Genomic DNA, 21,225 nt, shown 5'->3' on the forward strand with positions numbered 1-21,225 from the left:
TTCCCCCTTTCCCCCAGCAGTCACAGCATTGCCTTCCCCCTTTCCCCCCAGCAGTCACAGCATTGCCTTCCCTACTTGTATGCAAACACCGGCCTCCCCTCTGACATTAAAAAAAAGTGCAACCTTTTAAGCAGCAGGTTACTTGTGCTGTGTGCAGGTTGCTTTTACTGCAGGAGGAGCACGTAGCACGGCCATCATGCGCGCCCCTGTATGCGCTCCCCCTCCTGCAATCTTTGGCCGCTTTCACAAAGACGGTGCAGGTTGTTAGTGACAGTAAGGCAGTCTGCCTTTATCACTAGCTGAAAACACCCAGGTGCAGAATGCATGGAGTGCCGGAGGGAAGACTTGGTCACCAGGGCCACTTGGTTTGTAGTAGCGGTGGCTTTAACCTATCCCCTAAGAAGAGTCTTTTCTCTGTACTGCAACTTTTAATGATCTGATAGAATCACCTTTGAAATCTGTTCTATATAATGAAGCAGGTATTGGCAGGAGACGGCATTGTGTCACTGAGAGACATTTCATTTACTGTTAGTGTCTTCTGCATTAACACACAAACTGAGCACGGCGAGGGGGAACCGATACTAACAAAATGTATGATATAAAATCCACTGTACCTACCAAACTATAGGAAAAATCTGTGAAATGCTTCTGAAAGGCGGTTTTGTTGTGTGAGATATTCATCCTGTACTTATGTCATATGTCTCTTTCATGGCAGCATAAAAGGCACTTTTATTTTTTTTTTATTTTTTTTCTCTCTTGGAAGACATATTGGAGCTTACACAGCAGTTTGCTTTATTACAAGAGCTTCCTGACTCCCTCCGTGAAGAGCTGTATAATCTGCTTTGTCAAATATTGGATGATGGGCAAACCGTCTCTCAAATACAGGCTGTGGTAAGATCAGCTGGATGTTTACTGCTACTGTATTGTATGTTAAAGAGGTTGTCTCACTTCAGCAAATGGCATTTATCATGTAGAGAAAGTTAAAGGGGTTCTGCAGTTTGTTTAAACTGATGATCTATCGTCTGGATCGATCATCAGCATCTGATTGGCGGGGGTCCGACACCTGGGACCCCCGCCGATCAGCTGTTTGAGAAGGCAGCTGCGCTCCAATAGCGGTGCGGTTTTCACTGTTTACCGCAGGCCCAGTGACGTCACGACTAGTATGAACTGGCCTGGGCGCGGCTAAGCTCTGTTCACTTGAATAGAGCTTAGCCCCGCCCAGGCCAGTTGATACTAGTCGTGACGTCACTGGGCCTGCGGTAAACAGTGAGAAGGCCGCGGCGCTACTGGAGCGCCGCTGCCTTCTCAAACAGCTGATCAGCGGGGGTCCCCCGCAAATCAGATGCTGATGATCTATCCAGAGGATGAGCCGTGTATAATGTGATGGAAAAATGAATCCAGCCATCAAAAGAGGCAACATGGACAATCACAATCCACTAGTAAGGGCCTTGTATTCACTTTCCCCACATGATAAATGCCATTTGCTGAAGTGAGACAACCCCTTTAAGTATGTTATCATTAAAGGTACTGTTTTTCAAATTCAACAGATACCAGTGTTAAGATTCCCATACACATTACTCTTTATTAAAAAAAAAAGACTATTTCAATCAAAATGATGTTTTTCATGTGAAATTTTGCAGTCAGATGACAGACAATCATCATTGTCTGAAAAGAAGTTGGCCATATTTGAAATTTCTGTCTGAGATTAAGACGAAAGATTGTCGTTAAAAGGAAGACCGGGCGAAGGATGAAATGTTCTTTAACAAAAGATCTCTGAATGATCTTCCTTCAATGAAAGATCTTTAGTAGGTGAATGATCTTCCTTTGAATGAGGATCTTTCTTCTGAACTATCAGACAAAAATTTCAAACATGGCCATCTTTTTTTAGACAATAACGGTCATTGGGCGGCTAAAACAATCATTTCTTACATTTTCAGGTGAAAGATGCTCGTTTTTGTTGAAATTGTTCTATTGGAAACACCCAGTTGGACCTCTTATAGCAGATTGCTGCAATTTATTCATAAACAATAGAAAAAAGTCATTCATAAAGAGTAGAACAATTGCACAACATAGTCACAAGAATAGATGTTCCAGAATTATGGCAAGGGGAATGCAACTAGTTTCTAGAGACCTGTCAGGAGAGGGAATGATTAAAAATGGCCTCCAGCAACCCATCTAGGGCAGGTTGCCTCTTCTTGCAGAGCATCTTAGTAGGAGAAGAGGGGGGCTTGCTAAACTGTGCTCTGGAGTGATCCTGCGTGCTGTATGAGCCCAACAGGAAAGCTCGTCAGTGTAAAGTGAAGGTTGGACTCATTCTTGTAGAACCACTCTAAGTGTGTCTTCAAACATTTTGGTTGAATCAAAATTTTTGATATGGTTTTGCAAAACATCTGGATACACCCTATTTTCACACTTCTGCTCATCTAACCATTTACCAATATCGTACAATGTACTGCATTTTCATGGATGTTTTCAGGTAAATCTCTGAACTCTCAGCTTAAATAAATGGTTGTACATTTTTGTAAAGGTTTTTGAAGCTTGATTGCTCAAACCAATGTCTAATATGTATGGCTACCAGTGAGTGTTCATCTTTTAAACTTGTGTGAGCATCATGCATGTGGGACAATTCTCTGCAGTAGGGAAGGCTGGGCTCACATGCTGGAGCTGGCATTTTTTTTTGTCTAAAAAACAGTAAAAGAAAATGCCGGCAAAAAAGTCTCACCTAGGCCTAAAGGGGTCATCCCACAAGCTTGAAACTCATCTGCTTATCTGGAGGACTTTCAATTGAAGTATTATTATCATATACATGCAATAAAAATATAGTTGTTTTTTTATGCACATTATATTTTTCTCTCTGGTAGCACACCATGCTGTTTCTCCTTCTGGACCATTTTTTTCTGCTCAGTAACTTCCCTGCTCCCTTCGCTTCAGGGCTAGAGTTGTGATCTCATAGAGAAGCAGCTGAAGTGATCCAGAAACCTTTTATTCATTAATCCATACTTCGAAATTCAGAGAAATGTATAGTTATATCTTTCTAGACAGTGGATAAGGAAATTGCATACCATATGTACATCTGGGTTTATATGTGAGGCACTATTCTGTATGCAGGAGAGGGAGAATTTATAACAATTTTTTTTTCTCCTGGACCTGTGGGGCCCATTATGGCATTAGAGACTTGGCTGCCTCCTGGCAGATGCTTGAGGAGCAACAGAAAGGGAAGAAAGTCTTCCAGATAAGCAGAAGTGAGTTGCTGTCTTTTCTTTACCCTACTTCCCATAAAACAGTAATAGTACCAATGTGGATGGCAACTCATTCCACCAAAAATAAGCCCTCACACAACTCCATCGAGAGAAAATAAAAAAAAATTCTCAAAAATTGGCTGTACTGGCATCCTAGAGGCTTTTCAAAGGCAACATGGCACCCATAAACCAATCCATCAAAATCTGTGCTGCAAAAGCCAGATGGTAGTCTTTCCTTTCTGAACCCTGCAGCGTACCCAAGCTGCAGCTTATGTTCACACTTGTGGCATTTCTGTGCCCGTACCCAGTGGAACCCACCTAACAATTTTAAAGGGTGTCTCAGATGGCGCCAGCTGGGCACAACATATTGTAATGCCATATAGGTGGAAAACTAGATATTTTCACTTTACAGTCTGTTGTGCAATTATTTCTGCAAAACACCTGTGGCATCAAAATGCTCACTCGACCATTTAATACCATTTATTATTTCACCCCACAGCCTCTTTGGGGTGCTTTGTCTCCTGTTACGCCTTGCAAAAATGAAAACTTTTGATGTTAAAGAACATTTTATTAGAAAAGATGCCAAGAATTTCTATGAAATGCCTGTTGGGTCAATGTGCTCACAATACCCCTTGAATATTTCCTTGAGGGGTACAGTATGCAAAATAGGGTCACTTTTTGGGAATTTCCACTGTAGGGCTACTACCTCAGGGGTCTCTTCAAATGCAACATCGGGCTTAAAAAACATTCTAGAAAATCTGCCCTCTGCTCCTTTCCTTCTGAGCCCTGTGATGTGCCCATACAGCAGTTTACAACCACATATTGGGTGTTTCTGTAAACTGAAGAGGCAGGGTAATGAATATTGAGGCTTGTTTTACTGTTAACCCTTGCTGTGTTGCAGGAAAAATGGATTCTAATGGAATATCTGCTAAAAAAAAAAAATCTGTGATTTTTAGCCTCCCCTCTGACTGTGTGTGTGTATATATAGAGCTGTCAATCACTAATAGGACCGCCCGCTTGACCTCACAGCCCAGAATGAGCAGGAATTTAAGTGAATGAAATACAAATTATACTGAATCTTTTCCCATAAAATGATATATCCATCTGCTCAGCTCCTCCTGCTCTGTAACATGTTGCCTTCAGAGTACACTGCGTTTTTATGATGACAATGTAATCAGTTCAGAATATGAGCATTCATGGCAAATGCTGCTTTATGCTGAAATTGAGAACCATATTGCCAGACTAATAATCATAGCTAGGCCAAAAGGAGAATTAGAGACGCAGCAGCTTACTTCTAGCTGAGGGGCATAATTAACATGCTTGTTTTTCCATTTGCATCATTGCTTTTCTACTGTTTAAATACAGCTCGTTTTGCTCCAGCGTGCAGGGAACTATCTGTGCGCAGAGATCAGTAGCTAGGCTGTTTTCCACTGATTAATGACTGGTACATGATTGTCTTGTCTCCCCTAGGTAGAAGAGATCTGTTTAGGCTCTAAGCCTGGTTTGACGTTTTTGAATGAATTAAAGTTGCCTCAGAAAGAACATGCACAAAAGATACTGTCCCTCGTAGGATATGATCTCCGAGATAAGAAGCTTACAGAACAGTCTGAAGACTTGATCGCAGCCTTCCATATCCTGACCAGTGCACTGGATGGTAAACATTTTTTTTTTCCCAGTATATTTTAAGATTCCTACAATAAGTGAATGTTTCCCCTTCATCTGACAGCAGCACGTTTTACCTTCAGTCATAACCAGCTTTTTCATACTATATTTTCTCCCACACTTGACAAGAATCGAACAGTTGCCTATAAATATCATCAGACACTCGAATGTAAATCTGCTTCCATCGACGTGACAGCCCGTGGTCGTGCTGCGGCCCGCAAAATGCGGGCCGCAATGCACGAGCACAGTCCGTGGGGCAGCCGCGGCGCATCGCGGACCCATTCACTTGAATGGGTCCGCGATCCGGCTGTTGCGCAAAAAGATAGGACATGTTCTATCTTTTTTGCGGAACGGAAGTACGGGACGAAACCCCACGGAAGCACTCCGTAGTGCTTCCGTAGGGTTCCGAGGTTCCGTTCCCCACCATTCCGCATCTCCGGATTTGCGAACCCATTCAAGTGCCCACGGAACGGCGCCCATGTATTACGGACCGCACATGCCAGTGTTAAAGAGGCCTAATCCTGTGATATTAAGCTGAAACATACAGTGAAGAAATGCCTTGCTGATATTGTAACATTTGAAGCATAAGAGTGCACGTGGGCCATATTGTTCTTTTGATGGAATATAGTATTTATTTCTGTCAAATTCATACATAAATTCAGCACCATTTTTGTATGTAGAACCTTTACCAAATTTGACAGAAATCTCTGTGACTCAGTATGAAAGTGGAGGCAATGGCATGCGTAAGTACACCTCTACTGCTGCTCTACTTTATATGCAGCTCTAATCAGGCTATCATGGATGGTTATAGGTAAGTACATTCTAAATCTGTAGGGCACAGTCTTTATCTATACTGGACGTGCATTACTTTGCCAGTGTGATGGCTAATGTGTCAGGAAATGGCAAAAGCCAAGCTACCAAGGCTGGAGTCTCCTTTCCATCAAAGTTACACACTGCATATTGCTTGCAGATATTTATTTCTGCAGCTTGTGTGCGATTTTTGCTTACTATTCAGATGTGGTTGGTTTTTTTCATGACCAGAAATGTTTGCAACAAATTTGCCACTTTTTGAACATATTCTTAGGGCTCTATTACACATGCGACTTGAGCTGCAGATTCTGCACTGTTGAACCTTGGAACCAAACCAGAGTTCGCTATCAAGGTTTTTTACAGTAATAATTCATAGTTAATACACAAAGCAGTGGCATAGGGATCGCCATAGTAATGGCTATGGGGCCCTACGCCACTGGGGGCCCGCCGCCGACTGAGGATTAAAATAAAAATAAAAAAATGTGGCGCTGTGATAGGGGGCAGTCGGACTCGGAGCCGGCGGAGGTAGAGATGCAGTCTGGGCGGCGTTTCGCCGGAAGTGGAGGAGGCGGGGTCGCAGACTAGGAGCGGCACGTACTAGGAAGCTGCGAGTTGAGCTGCTGGAGTGTCGCTGGCTGGCTCGGCGGGTGGCGCATGCGCAGTACGGGGTACAGTTTAGTTGGTTCAACTTCAAGTGGCTGAGGTGAGGGCTGGCTGGGGAGTGGGACTGAGTCTGACTGAGTCTCCGACCGAAGCGGCAGGCGTCAGCGTCAGTCAGTGGAGAGATGTGGAGACTGGAGTACTGTAACCCCTCAGATAGGATTAGGTGGCTGTGTCTTCACCGCCTTCTACAGCTCAGCGGCGCTTCCGCAATCCTCCCCGTCCCTCTGCCAGATCCCGCCCCTGCGCACTAGGCTCAGCCTGATGCGCCCGTGCGTACTCCTGGCAGCGGCAGGCTCGGGATCTGGCAGAGTGTCGGGGAGGATTGCGGAGGAGGCGCTGAGCTGTAGAAGGCAGCGCTGAAGACAGGGAAGGCGGCGCTGGGCAACGGACGGCAAAGGGTGCGGCCGGGCACCCTGTATTAACGGACCTCACCTTGGGCACCTTAAGTAAGTGATTGACAGGTTATAAAAACCAGTTTTTTGGGCAAATAGAGCCACAGTGAGGTTTAATAAGGCCAGCTTAGGATTCTTCTTATTAGTCTGGACATGAGCATATGTTTAGGTTAGAGGGGTTAAATCTGATGACAGAATCCCTTTAATAGTGTGGTGTGGGGATGTTGGGGTGGGAGGTTCGAGAGGTGTGTGGGGGTGGGAGATCCGGGAGGGGGGGGGGGGGGGGGCCATAATTTTTTTTTGCTATGGGGCCCAGTCATTTCTAGCTACGCCCCTGACACAAAGTCTCATAAGACTTTGTGAAGTAATAACTTCGGCTCATCAGAGCCAATACATTCTAATACTGTATGGAGCGCTCGCTCCGCACAGTATTACAATGAAGTTTGATACGAATCGACTTCAGATGACGCATCGAAAGTCAATTTGCTCAACCCTACTCTCAGTACACAGGGAAGGTGTTATCACAGATAGCTGTCAGTCACTGGGGTGGTCTTAAGTTACAAAAAGGAGAGAGATAAATATATAAGTTACAAGTTTTACTGCATCTTTTCCCACAAAACTACAGTATATATCGATGTGCTCAGCTCCTCCTGCTCTATATCATGCTGCCTGCAGATTACACTGCAGTTTCTGGTGACGGGTTCACTTTAAAGGGTTTATATCAAACTATAAACCTATTCTCTACCCTGTGTCTAGGGAATAAGTATCCGAACTGCTGGGGCCCCCCACCAATCAAGGGAGTCCCAAGTCCCCCGAATTTATGAAGTGGAGGTCAAGCGTGGGCGCTGCTGCTCCATTCATTCACCCAGTTCGGTGGACATAGTCGCGTACAGAGACTACAATGCTTAGCTTTCTTCATAGACAATGAGTGGAGCTGCAGTGTACATGAGCGACTATCACCCCATTAAAATGGGCGAACGTGGGACCCAGACTGCTGCCGATCAGATGCTTATTCCCTGAGGATAAATGTATATATTGGGGCAATCCCTTTCTCGCACACAGAGAATGTGCTGGGGCTAGCAATACATGTGTCAAGTATCCCTGTACCTAAATGATTGTTAATGGGGGTGTCTTGACTGACACCATTATTAGTTCTATTCAGCTTTCCTAGGGATGCATTACATCGCTCACCATTATACTGTGCAGACAGGGGCCATCTGTACCCATATAAAAATATATATAAGCGAGAAGAATGTATAGTAGAAGTCCGAAAACAGGTTAATATAAGAAATAAAAACTGGGATACCCCTTCAACAATGGATTTATACAATACCGGTCATGTTTGTTTTGCGGACAAGAATAGGCATTTTTAAGATGGGGCGGTATGGGAAAATGTCAATTCCATACAGATTGCACCCGTATTTTTCGGACCGCAATATGCATATTGTCGTGTGCATGAGGCCTTATCAGAACAGATTCTCCAAAATTAGTATATAATGGGGAATGCAGGTATGGCAGGAGAGCAGGCAGGGCCTCTTTAAGCACATGGGGCTTATTTAGACTTAATCAAAAACTTCAAGGAAAATAAAAAAATTGTATGATCTTCCGGTAGCCCGGTGTAATGCACAGCTGTTCATTATGGTTATTGTACCCTTTGTCTGCTAATTTTATTAAAAATGTCCTCATTTTCCCTTAAGGACTTTATTGCCATCTGCTTCTGTTCCGCTATGCTCAGTATTTGCTGGTTTGTGTAAGTAAATCACTGTCTTCGGCAGACATCACACTGTGTTTAGGAGATCTACATCCATGCATTCCTTTCATAAAAATAGGAAAGATTCGTTCTAAACTCCATGGAGATGTTTGTGAAATGTCTGTGATATTTAATTGGATCTGTTACGCACCTCATTGCACATATGTTGCTGCAGTTGTGCTAGTACTGGGAGTGGACTCTAAGCCTCAGCCTTGCTAAACCGAGGAGTGGGGGATTGCGGGGCATTAACGCTTTAACCCCTCTACAGTGATCCGGATTCGCCGCAGAGGGCTGCAGTTCTGAAGCATTTATTCATGCAGCTGCTTGAATGTTTTTGTCCACGAGTTTTGTCTGACAGAAATGCAAATTACTCCTACTTTTTTAAGCCAGGATTAGTCTGTGCAGTTTTGTCTTTTTGTTGTCAGTGTGGTTAGGAATTCTGTTTTATAGTCCTCTTCTGATTGTAGATTTATACCACAGCCTTTTCTTATATATAATGTATTTTATTTTGACAAGCATAAAATACAATGACAGATACAGATATTGGGTGCCATGACCCATCAAAACGTATCACATCAGGAGGAGGAGGCCCTCTCTTATAACACACAATAAAAGTCATGTATAGTCTGGATTTGAATCGTATAACCTTAAAGAGTATATTAACCAGGGAAAGGAGTTAGGGATAAGGGGTTGGGGGGGGGGGGACGGAGGAGTGGGAGGGTGTGGGTCTGGGAAAAAGTGGAATATGGTCTTGTCATGGGTGTAGCATACCAGGACTGATGAAAGTAGGGTATTCCAAAAGGGAAGACAGTTACTCCTAAGGAGGGTTAGAGGCAGCTAATCCCAGGCCCCTATATTTCCTCCACGGATCCCATAAAACCGCAAACTTATTCGGGGTGTGTAGCTCCCAATGGGCCAATTGCTCAAAGCAGTACCCTGATATCCCCTCTGTTTTGCCAATGTGATATTGAGGGGGTCTCGGCTTGTTTCCAATTACTAGCCACTAGAATTCGAGCCGCTCCCAGCAATATTAGGATTAAGGCCTCTTTCACACGGGTGTCGCTTGTGAAGGCCGGGTAGGAAGCGTGTGCGTCGCAGGAAAATGCACAATTTTTTTCCGCACGTTTTAATGCGTTTTGCACGCACGTGAGAAAAATCGGCATGTTTGGTACCCGAACCCGGACTTCTTCACAGAAGTTCGGGTTTGGGTTAGGTGTTGTGTAGATTTTTATTATTTTCCCTTATAACATGGTTATAAGGGAAAATAATAGCATTCTTAATACAGAATGCTTACTAAAATAGGTATGGAGGGGTTAAAAAAATAAAATAAAAATTTAACTCGCCTCATCCACTTGTTTGCGCAGCAGGCATCTCTTCTGTCTTCTTCTTTGATGCCCAGGAGGAAAAGGACCTGTAGTGACATCACTGCGCTCATCACATGGTCCATCATGTGGGAAAATAATAATGATCGGGTCCCCATCCCGATCGTCTCCTAGCAACCATGCGGAATTTACACTTCTGTCATAAGACCTAGGAGGCAAATCAGAGGGGATACAGGAAGGGAGGTGTTGCATAGTAGAGATAACTGCGCACACGCCGAAGACCAGAATTCTTTGATTTGCCACCAGATGTGGGAAGGAGAGGGGCTCCTATAGCCTTATCTCCAGCACATGGGGTCACTTCCCAGCAAGAGGACACCAGGTCTGACAGGCATGTAATGCCATCTTGTCAACACCTTGTAGTAATTCTCCTGTAATTTTACACATCTGGGAATTTTTGGCGATGGAGAACCACAGCCTTTTCTGAGCTGCTGTTACATAGTTGGGATGACCCATTCCTTTTTCTTTTGCATGCAGTCAAAAAGAGTTCAGTGATTTTAACAAAATAGTCCTTCTTCCAGCTCAGTCACAAATATCCATTCAGATAGAGTGAAGCACTCACTATGTCGATTTTTGTAGGCACAGTGATGACTCTTTTGACATACTGTTGTTTAGGCAGCATATGACAAGCAGACTGGCATTGTACCATAAACTGCACTGACCACAGGAAAGCCATGGGCCTTTGATCTTCTCTGAAGTACAATTGATATAATGAAAGGTAGTAACCTTGGCTTTATTTAGAGCAGAGCTTACCACTTATTGTGCATGTGGATTCACTATTTGTCAGTGTCAATTGCAAAATTAAAATGTTTTCTCAGCTAATCTTCCATTTGTCTCCTTAGCCCAGTATAATATAAAAATTAGCACAAAAGGAGTCGATTACATTGTTCAAAGCAGAGATCACTTCTGTCAAAGTTACCTCCCTGACTGCACTTCACCGACAATTGGGGAGGGCCTTTTACTCAGTTCTGTGTTTATTCCATAGGGCAATGATCCCCAACCATTATTCCCTGGGGCTCCCTGGCATCTGATCAGGGCTTCCCACAAGACAGTATCAGCAGACGTTGTCCCTTTTCACAGCAGGCATGGCAAATTTGCCCTGCTATAAACATGTCACGTCTTCTCTGCAGGCCTCCAAGGCCAAACTGCACAGGGAATCTGTGATGTCATCACTGATGTCATGGGGTTTTCTAGCTGCTGCCCGAATATGCAAGCAGCGTCTGTATATTCAAGGGATACATCTTACAATAGAAGGACCTTTTTCAGGGGTGCTCTAACAGGGAACTGATTATTTGATTTGCCTTTTCCTGTCAATGGCACTGTATGCAGGAGAACGCTTCAGACTTAACACATGGACTAGCGGGCACAAGGATCCAGTGTGGTCATAATAGGCAAAATGTTTTGGAATAACTGCTATTTTTCTTCTAGCAGCCTACTAGTACTGTGACTTGTATTGCCAGTATCTTATATTTAATAAGTGGACAATCAAATGTCTCATCAATACTAACAGTCAATGAGAGTCCGTTGAAGTTTAGTCTGTTGCCAATGTACAGCAGGTTCCATCGCCTCCTTTCTTCCTGAAAGAAAAGATAAAGTTTTCTGTATTCTGTATACCTCCAGTCTGATATCCAGTCATCAGGGGCACTTGTTCATCTTCCCTATACCCTACAACTGTTCAGAAACCCTCTTAGAGATGTCCTGCTTGGATTATAGCTGCTGTGTTAGGGTGCTGCCGCACAGCTAATATTTTTTTAGTGTATTTTTGGCTTTTAAAAATATTGCAGGAAATTTTAATGACGTAAACCCCATACACAAAGCAGCGCACCATTTAAAAGAAATAACACCATTGACCAAAAAAATGCACCTCAAGGTTGAAAGAACCCCACTACAAAAAGCTATTTGTCCAATGTTTACTATTTCCCATAAACTTCTATACAAAATCTGGAGCTTGCATTTTATTTTGTCTAAAACCTGCTACAAGAAATGTCTGTCACCAAAAATGGCAAAACCCCTCAAAAACACTTATTGAGGAAAAAAAACGCACCAAGAAGGACTGTAAATGATTACAACATTTGAGCAAAAGGGTACGTTTGTTGCGGAAAACTGTACAATTGAGAGGAGGCTTTAGTGCCATGTTGGGCTGTCTCTAGCCTGATACAAGATGAGATACGGTTGGACATGGAGGCATATTTGCCCACAGCTCTTGCAACTGGGCCTGTAGATCCTGCACACCCATAGGTTGCTGAAGCTGGTATCCCAGCAGGTCCCATAAAAGCTTGATTGGTGATAAATATGGCGACTGGGCAGGCCAAGGATGTTTTGCAATCTGGTGGAGACAATCCTGGAAAACTGTATGTAGGTGTGTTGCTGTGTAGGTGAGCATTATCCTGCAGAGAAATGTCAATAGGAAGCCCTGCCATGAAAGTCAATGCATGTGGCCGCAGGATGTCCTGCGCATATTGCTGAGCTATTAGTGTCCCTCGTATCACTGCTAGGGGTGACCAACTGTTGTATGTGTTGGCTCTCCAGATCATCATACCAGCAGTTGGGCTAGTGTGTCACTCCACAGTGAAGCCAGGATGGAAGCTCTCACCACAAGGTCTCCATACTGAACCTTCGTGGGACCCCAAACAGAACCTGGATTCGTTGCTAAAGACAATATAGTTCCAGTCCATAACAATACAGGTTTCTCGTTCACGACACCACTGCAAATTAAGGTGACCGTGGCTGGCTGTCAATATCAGGACACATCTGCTAAGTGCCTGGAAACGGTCTAAGCAGAGACGAGTGTGTAATGAAAGCGCCATCTGTGTCTGAATGGTGGTCAACAAAACTGTAGGAGCTGCTTGTGCTTGTCGACGAATCAAACAATCCTCTCTACAGGTGGTCTGTCCGGGCCATCCCGAGTCTGTTCTCTGAGTGTGTAACCACTGTTCCCAACACCTACTAACAGCTAGATGGCAGGCCATGACTGTCAACCAGGCAAAATGTCTTTGTGCGTAGTAGAGGCATGCCTAGCAGTCAACGATCTCTCACCAAAAGGTGCACTACCGAACAGTGGCCTGTAATAATTTACATATTGCCTGAGACATAAGTGCATGCCAAGTTTTGCAGCAATCAGACATTTCTGAGTACGTTAATTTTTTTAATTTATTTTTTATCAGTGAGTGTATATAAAAAATCTGTGTGTGGCAGCAGCGTAACAGCAAGTGAACACCTGTCCATTTGTTTTTATCCATTTGTTTTTATCCATTTTCACTTCCGTAACACATGGGACTCATGTCTGTATCCTCTCTATCTGTGGAAGTTCATTCTTAGCATTTGAGGTTAGGAATTTAAATTTTATTTAATTTTTTCAGTTGCTTAATCCTTATATTAAATCATACAATAATTATACAGCGAATGACATGCAGCAATCCTAACACGCACTGGGTTTACACTATTTTTGTATTTGTAACCAGGTGTCATTTTGTATTAAGGGATATAAATGAGCCTACTGTGATTAAAAATAAATGAATGGTGTTGATTTAAGGATTATAATAGCATAAAAAATAAAATAAAATGTTATAAAGTCAAAGAGGAGCAGGTTATTCGCACAGCCATGCGAGCTGTGTTGCTATAGCACTTGGCAAGATCAACATCTCTTGAATGGCTCCCAAGTGGAATCACAATTTGCATCTGTTTCATGGCTTGTAGCATATCTTTTTATTGCCATTTCTTAATATTTTGCTAATTGTTCCTAAGTTCATTCCAAGAGTCCTGCCAGAGGCATTATAGCCAGTACTTGCCAGTTTTTGCTTTCTAATACGGTCACAGAGCACCATAGTTTCACAGCATTTTGGCTAGTGCTGCCAATGTTGTATGGTTAATGGGCTTTTCTGGGGAAATACATTTAAAATCAGTGGGCTAGAAACCGATTAAAGCAAGCATTTCTGAGAGATCTCCTGATGCTGCTGTTCTCTCACTGCTCCAGTCTCTGCTGCTCTCCACTTCCTGGTCCCAGCTGGACACGCAGGAAATGGCTGGAACTGCCCACTCAGCCAATCACTGGCTGCAGTGGTGACCTGCCTTAGCTGGTGATTGGCCTATGTGTCAAGCTGGACTAGAAAGTGGAGAGCATTGGAGACTGGAGCATCTGAGCAGCAGTGGTGGGGGATCTGCATATAATATGTATGCTCAACTGTGCATGAAAGGTTTCCAAGTATATGGTTGGATATGTCTGTCCATATAGGGTATGTTCGCACATAAAAACCACAGTGTAGTTTTAGATGTGGTTTTCAATGCCTTTGCAGTTTTTGCTGGTTAAACGTGTTTCATCTATAAAAACCGCAACTGCATCGAAAATCACTTTGTGGTATTCTAATGTGGAATATGGATGGTTTTAACTGCATCTCATCTTCTACATCTGAACATACCCTTACACTCGTTATAAAAAATAAAAAAAACACGTGCTGAGTTTTCTTTCTTGTAGTGTTGAATATTGTAACTACTTATGAATATTGTAGAAAAACAGTATCTAGATGTCAGCTGTATACCAAAATGGCATCTTTTGACATACATGTGACCCACAATATAATTATTACTATTTTTGTTTGTTAGGTGAAACGTTTTTTTTAAGGAAGCACTCTGTTTTATTTATTTTATAAGTGAAGTATAGTAATTCTTTACACCCTAAATCAGTTGCATAGATACATTTTGAACCTTTTCATTTTGGGAATCTGTTGATGTGACCTCAAGTCTGACCAGCAGACCAGAGCTTGCTCCAATGTGTAAACAGGAACTTGTTCTCTCCGTAGCTGACTTCCTGTGAACTACAAGATGACATTAGCACCAGTCAAATCCCTCCTGACAGCTTTCAGACCCCTCCCCTAATCATCCTCCGTGTTCCTCTGTATATCCTTGTACAGTCCTGATCAAAAGTTTAAGACCACTTGAAAAATGGCTAAAAATCATATTTTACATTGTTGGATCTTAACAAGGTTCCAAGTAGAGCTTCAACATGCAACAAGAAGAAATGAGAGTGAGACAAAAAAAATTTTGAGCATTCAATTAATTGAAAATAACGATTAAACTGAAACAGGCTGTTTTTCAGCTGATCAAAAGTTTAGGACCACATGCCTTTAAAAGGCCAAATCTGTGCAAAGATGTGGACTCCTTGTCATTTTCTGTCGGGTAGTCACACGTTGCGATGGCAAAGGCAAAAAAACTCTCCCTTTGTTAACGTGGTCGGGTTGTTGAACTGCATAAGCAGGGTCTCTCACAGTGCGCCATCGCTGCTGAGGTGGGACGCAGTAAGACAGTCATTTGGAATTTCTTAAATGATCCTGAGGGTTATGGAACAAAAAAGTCAAGTGGAAGACCCAAAAAAATTTCATCAGCACTGAGCCGGAGGATCCAATTGGCTGTCCATCAAGACACTGGACGATCCTCGACCCAAATTAAGGCCCTTACTCGTGCTGACCTGCAGCCCCATAACCATCAGACAGCATCTGAGACTAAAGGGCTTCAAAAACAAAAAACGTCTTCAAAGACCTCGTCTCCTTGAACGCCACAGAACTGCTCGTTTGGACTTTGCAAGAGAGCACCAAACATGGGACATTCAAAGGTGGAAGAAAGTTTTATTCTCTGATGAGAAAAAATTTAACCTTAATGGTCCTGATGGTTTCCAACGTTACTGGCATGACAAGCAGATCCCACCTGAGATGTTTTCTACGCGCCACAGTGGAGGGGGCACCATAATGGTCTGGGGTGCTTTTTACTTCAGTGGAACAATAGAGCTTCAGGAAATGCAGGGACGTCAAACGGCCGCTGGCTATGTCCAGATGTTGCAGAGAGCATTCCTCATGACTGAGGGCCTTCGTCTGTGTGGTAACGACTGGGTTATTCAACAGGACAACGCTACAGTACACAATGCCCGCAGGACAAGGAACTTCTTCCAGAAGAATAACATCACTCTTTTGGCCAATTCTGCGTGTTCCCCTGATCTAAATCCAATTGAGAACCTTTGGGGATGGATGGCAAGGGAAGTTTACAAAAATGGACAACAGTTCCAGACAGTAGATGGCCTTCGTGCGGCCGTCTTCACCACTTGGAAAAATGTTCCCACTCACCTCATGGAAACGCTTGCATCAAGCATGCCGAAACGAATTTTTGAAGTGATAAACAATAACGGCGGAGCTACTCATTACGGAGTTCATGTTTGGAAGTTGGATTTCTGTTTTTGGGGGGGGGGGGTGGTAAGTTTTTTTTTTTGGAGGTGTGGTGCTAAACTTTTGTTCAGCTGAAAAACAGCCTGTTTCAGCTTATTCGTTGTTTTCATTAAATTGAATGCTCAAAAAATGTTTTGTCTCACTCCCATTTCTTCTTGTTGCATGTTGAAGCTCTACTTGGAACCTTGTTAAGATCCAGCCATGCTAAATATGATTTTTTGCCATTTTTCAAGTGGTCTTAAACTTTTGATCAGGACTGTATTTTAGTGAAGATATAATGTCCCCCTATCTAAAGGACCAGGATTGCCGATATGTAGTAAGTGTATACCGTGCTTAGCTGTCTTTCACTGCCTGTCTATATTATCTGTGTGTGCTGACTCTCCAGTTTTCTTTTATGGGATGTCACACTGGTCTTCCTGCCCCCTTCATATAAAAGCCAGAGAGAGATGACAGGGCAGAGGGGGGAGACAGGCTGAAGTTATATCACACAGGAAAACATGGAGACCTTGCAGGGGATTGCAGCTGTATCACTAATCTGTCATGGCCATTACAAAGAGGAGTGCAGTGTGGTCTTCGCAGAGCCAGGCATGATGGGAAATGTAGAATTAATTCTTTAATAATGGCCTATTCTGTGCTATATAGGCAATGAAAAAAATCCTCGAGTGCTTCTTTAACTCTGTGTACTTTTTTTTTTTTTTTACAGTACAACTAATGTCTCATCGCAGACAAGCCCTTTCATATTGGATCCACAGCTAATTTTGCTGGGGTAACCTGTTTCAGAGGAAGTATAGTATTCCATACAGGCCATTCATCTGTAAAATATGGAGAGCTCGAGTTGCATGCGAGCCACGCTTACAGGCTCAGGGATCCTAAGTCGTAGGCCCCACTATATGATGTCCATATTCCCAAATGGTGTGTATGAGCATGGGTTCTCTTCATGGGCATTGCTTTTAATATTGTTTGTATATCCTTTGGAGAACATGAGCTCCTGCACTTACATTACCTTTTTATTTTTAGCCATTTCAGGAAATAAGTCATATTTTTCACTTCCAAGTAATGTCATGACATTTGAAGTAACCCACTTTACATTATATGTATACTTTTTTTTACTTTATTCTTACCCTTGCGGTCAGTATGATTGTAATCGCACATTGAGGCAGGTATACTGTTATGTATCCATAAAGGGTTAGATCCCCACTGTATTGCCCTTTTAAAGGGGTTATGGACATATGTCTTTTTTCAACCGTATTAGCTACAGTGCTGCCCGTAATTATTCATACCCCAAGCAAATTTTGACTTCGTTACTTTTATTCAACCAGCAAGTAATTTTTTGACGGGAAATGACATAGGTGTCTCCCAAAAGATAATAAGACGATGTACAAGAGGCATTATTGTGGGGGGAAAAAAAAACATTTCTCAGCTTTTATTTAAATTTGAGCAAAAAGTGTCCAGTCCAAAATCATTTATACCCTTCTCAGTAATCAATAGAAAAGCCTTTATTGGCTAATACAGCAATCAAACGCTTCCTATAATTGAAGACCAGCTTTTTGCATGTCTACACAGGTATTTTTGCCCATTCATCTTTAGCAATGAGCTCCAAATCTTTCAGGTTGGAGGGTCTTCTTATCACCCTGATCTTTAGCTCCCTCCACAGATTCTCAATTGGATTCAAGTCTGGACTCTGGCTGGGCCACTCCAAAACGTTAATGTTGTTGTCTGCTAACCATTTCTTCACCACTTTTGCTGTGTGTTTTGGCTCATTGTCATGCTGAAATGTCCACTGGTGCCCAAGGCCAAGTTTTTCTGCAGACTGCCTGATGTTGTCATTGAGAATCCTCATGTATTGCTCTTTTTTCATGGTGCCGTTTACTGTGATTAGGTTCCCTGGTCCATTGGCTGAAAAACACCCCCAAAGCATTAGGTTCCCACCACCATGTTTGACAGTGGGGATGGTGTTCTTTGGGATGAAGGCTTCTCCTTTTTTACACCAAATGAAGGAAACATCATTGTGACCAAACAATTAATAAAATTTTTGTTTCATCTGACCATAACACAGAAGACCAGAAGAGCTGTGGCAAAGGCCAAGTGAGCTTTTGTGTGCCTTATTACTTGCTGGTTGAATAAAAGTAACTTTAAAGGGAACCTGTCACCGGGATTTTGTGTATAGAGCTGAGGACATGGGTTGTTAGATCGCCGCTAGCACATCCGCAATACCCAGTCCCCATTAGGGTTGGGCGATATACCGGTATCACGATATACCGCGGTATTAAAAAAACGGCGATATGGCGATATCGCAGTTTCCTAAATACCGCGGTATTTTGTGACGTCATAGAAGCGGTCATGTGCGCTGACCGCTTCTAAATCTGCAGCCGCCCGCCCCAGCATGAACTGATACGGGACATTTGCACGAGTACTTGTACTCGTGCAAATGTCCCCGATACCTGCTGGCCGCTTGCGGCGGCGCTCTTAGCAGGTCGGCCGGCGTGGGGGAGGGAAGGAATTCTGTGACTCGCATTCCCGGCACCCGACCTCTGAGAGGACGCTGTTATCCGCGCAATTAACCCCTCAGGTGATCACAGCGTCCTCTCAGAGGTCGGGTGCCGGGAATGTTCTTAAGTCCCTGCGTTGGTGGCAGTGGGCCCCCCCTCCTCCCTCCCTCCCCAGTATTAATCATTGGAGGCCACAGGGTCGTCCCCCCATCATTGGTGGCAGTTTGCAGTTCCGATGCTGGGGCTCCGATCGGTTACCATGGTAGCCAGGGCGCTACTGAAGCCCTGGCTGCCATGGTATGTTAGTGAGCAGCATTATACTCACGTGCGCCGTGGCCGCCGGGCGCTCCTTCTTCTCATAGGTCTGTGCGGCGCATTGCTAATGCTATAAGTCTTAGCAATGCGCCGCACAGACAGAAGAAGGAGCGCCCGGCGGCCACGACGCACGTGAGTATAATGCTGCTCACTAACATACCATGGCAGCCAGGGCTTCAGTAGCGTCCTGGCTACCATGGTAACCGATCGGAGCCCCAGCATTACACTGCTGGGACTCCGATCGGAACTGCAAACTGCCACCAATGATGGGGGGACGACCCTGTGGCCTCCAATGATTAATACTGGGGAAGGAGGGGGGGCCCACTGCCACCAATGATGGAGGGACGACCCTGTGGCCTCCAATGATTAATACTGGGGAAGGAGGGGGGGACCCACTGCCACCAATGATGGGGGGACGACCCTGTGGCATCCAATGATTAATACTGGGGAGGGAGGAGGGGGGCCCACTGCCACCAATGATGGGGGGACGACCCTGTGGCCTCCAATGATTAATACTGGGGAGGGAGGGAGGAGGGGGGGCCCACTGCCACCAATGATGGGGGGACGACCCTGTGGCCTCCAATGATTAATACTGGGGAAGGAGGGGGGGACCCACTGCCACCAATGATGGGGGGACGACCCTGTGGCATCCAATGATTAATACTGGGGAGGCAGGAGGGGGGCCCACTGCCACCAATGATGGGGGGACGACCCTGTGGCCTCCAATGATTAATACTGGGGAGGGGGGCCCACTGCCACCAATGATTAATACTGGGGGGGCGCACTGCCCACTTCCACCAATGATGGGGGGGGGGAGACCCTGTGGCCACTGCCACCAATAATTAATACTAGGGGGGGCACTGCCACCAATGATGGGGAGGGGGACCCTGTGGCCACTGCCACCAATGATTAATACTAGGGGGTGGGGGAGTTACCAGAGGGGGCTGATAAGAGGGAGAGGCTGGGAGGCACATGAGGGGCTGATCAGAGGCTGGGGGACTGATCAGAGGCTGGGGGCTGTTTTTTGGACTTTTGGTTTGTCAGTGGTCACAAAATAAATGTGTTATTTATTTAATTGTTATAATTGGTATCGGTGAGTACTTAAATAAGAGTATCTGTACTCTGTCTAAAAAAAATTGTATTGGGACATCCCTACTATAAACCACTCGTTCTGGTACAGAATTAACCCTGTAATGTTTTTGTTGTTACTAGAAGTCAATTGACTAGTTACAGATACCGGAAATGGTGAAAAATGACATATAAAAGTATAACAATTAACGTCTCCTTGTGGCTGCCCCCATACAGTGTAACGTCTCCTTGTGGCTGCCCCATACAGTGTACATCTCCTTGTGGCTGCCCCCATACAGTATAACGTCTCCTTGTGGCTGCCCCCATACAGTGTACATCTCCTTGTGGCTGCCCCCATACAGTATAACGTCTCCTTGTGGCTGCCCCATACAGTGTACATCTCCTTGTGGCTGCCCCATACAGTATAACGTCTCCTTGTGGCTGCCCCATACAGTGTACATCTCCTTGTGGCTGCCCCCATACAGTATAACGTCTCCTTGTGGCTGCCCAGCTGCCACCATACAGTATAACGTCTCTTTGTGGCTGCCCCATACAGTGTACATCTCCTTGTGGCTGCCCCCATACAGTGTACGTCTCCTTGTGGCTGCCCCATACAGTGTACGTCTCCTTGTGGCTGCCCCATACAGTGTACATCTCCTTGTGGCTGCCCCCATACAGTATAACGTCTCCTTGTGGCTGCCCAGCTGCCACCATACAGTATAACGTCTCTTTGTGGCTGCCCCATACAGTGTACATCTCCTTGTGGCTGCCCCCATACAGTGTACGTCTCCTTGTGGCTGCCCCATACAGTGTACGTCTCCTTGTGGCTGCCCCATACAGTGTACATCTCCTTGTGGCTGCCCCCATACAGTATAACGTCTCCTTGTGGCTGCCCGGCTGCCCCCATACAGTGTACATCTCCTTGTGGCTACCCCCATACAGTATAACGTCTCCTTGTGGCTGCCCGGCTGACCCCATACAGTGTAACGTCTCCTTGTGGCTGCCCCATACAGTGTACATCTCCTTGTGGCTGCCCCCATACAGTATAACGGCTCCTTGTGGCTGCCCGACTGCCCCCATACAGTGTAGCGTCTCCTTGTGGCTGCTTCATACAGTATAATGGCTCCTTGTGGCTGCCCCCATACAGTGTAACGTCTCCTTGTGGCTGCCCCCATACAGTATAACGTCTCCTTGTGGCCCCCCCACAGTATAACGTCTCCTTGTGGCTGCCCCCATACAGTGTAACGTC

At 44.6% G+C, this 21,225-nt stretch overlaps 1 protein-coding gene across 2 annotated transcripts in view; it reads left to right on the forward strand.

The window, feature by feature from the left end:
- The window catches only part of GSDME (gasdermin E), a 162,268-nt gene that overhangs the window by 122,503 nt on the left and 18,540 nt on the right, over positions 1–21,225 (forward strand). For both annotated transcript variants that reach the window (XM_040433634.1, XM_040433635.1), the window contains exons 7-8: positions 764–891; positions 4,710–4,893. In XM_040433634.1, coding sequence (XP_040289568.1) covers positions 764–891; positions 4,710–4,893 — 312 coding nt within the window. The remainder of the gene's footprint in view (positions 1–763; positions 892–4,709; positions 4,894–21,225) is intronic.

Source organism: Bufo bufo, chromosome 5, assembly GCF_905171765.1.
Source record: "Bufo bufo chromosome 5, aBufBuf1.1, whole genome shotgun sequence".
NCBI lineage: Eukaryota > Metazoa > Chordata > Amphibia > Anura > Bufonidae > Bufo > Bufo bufo.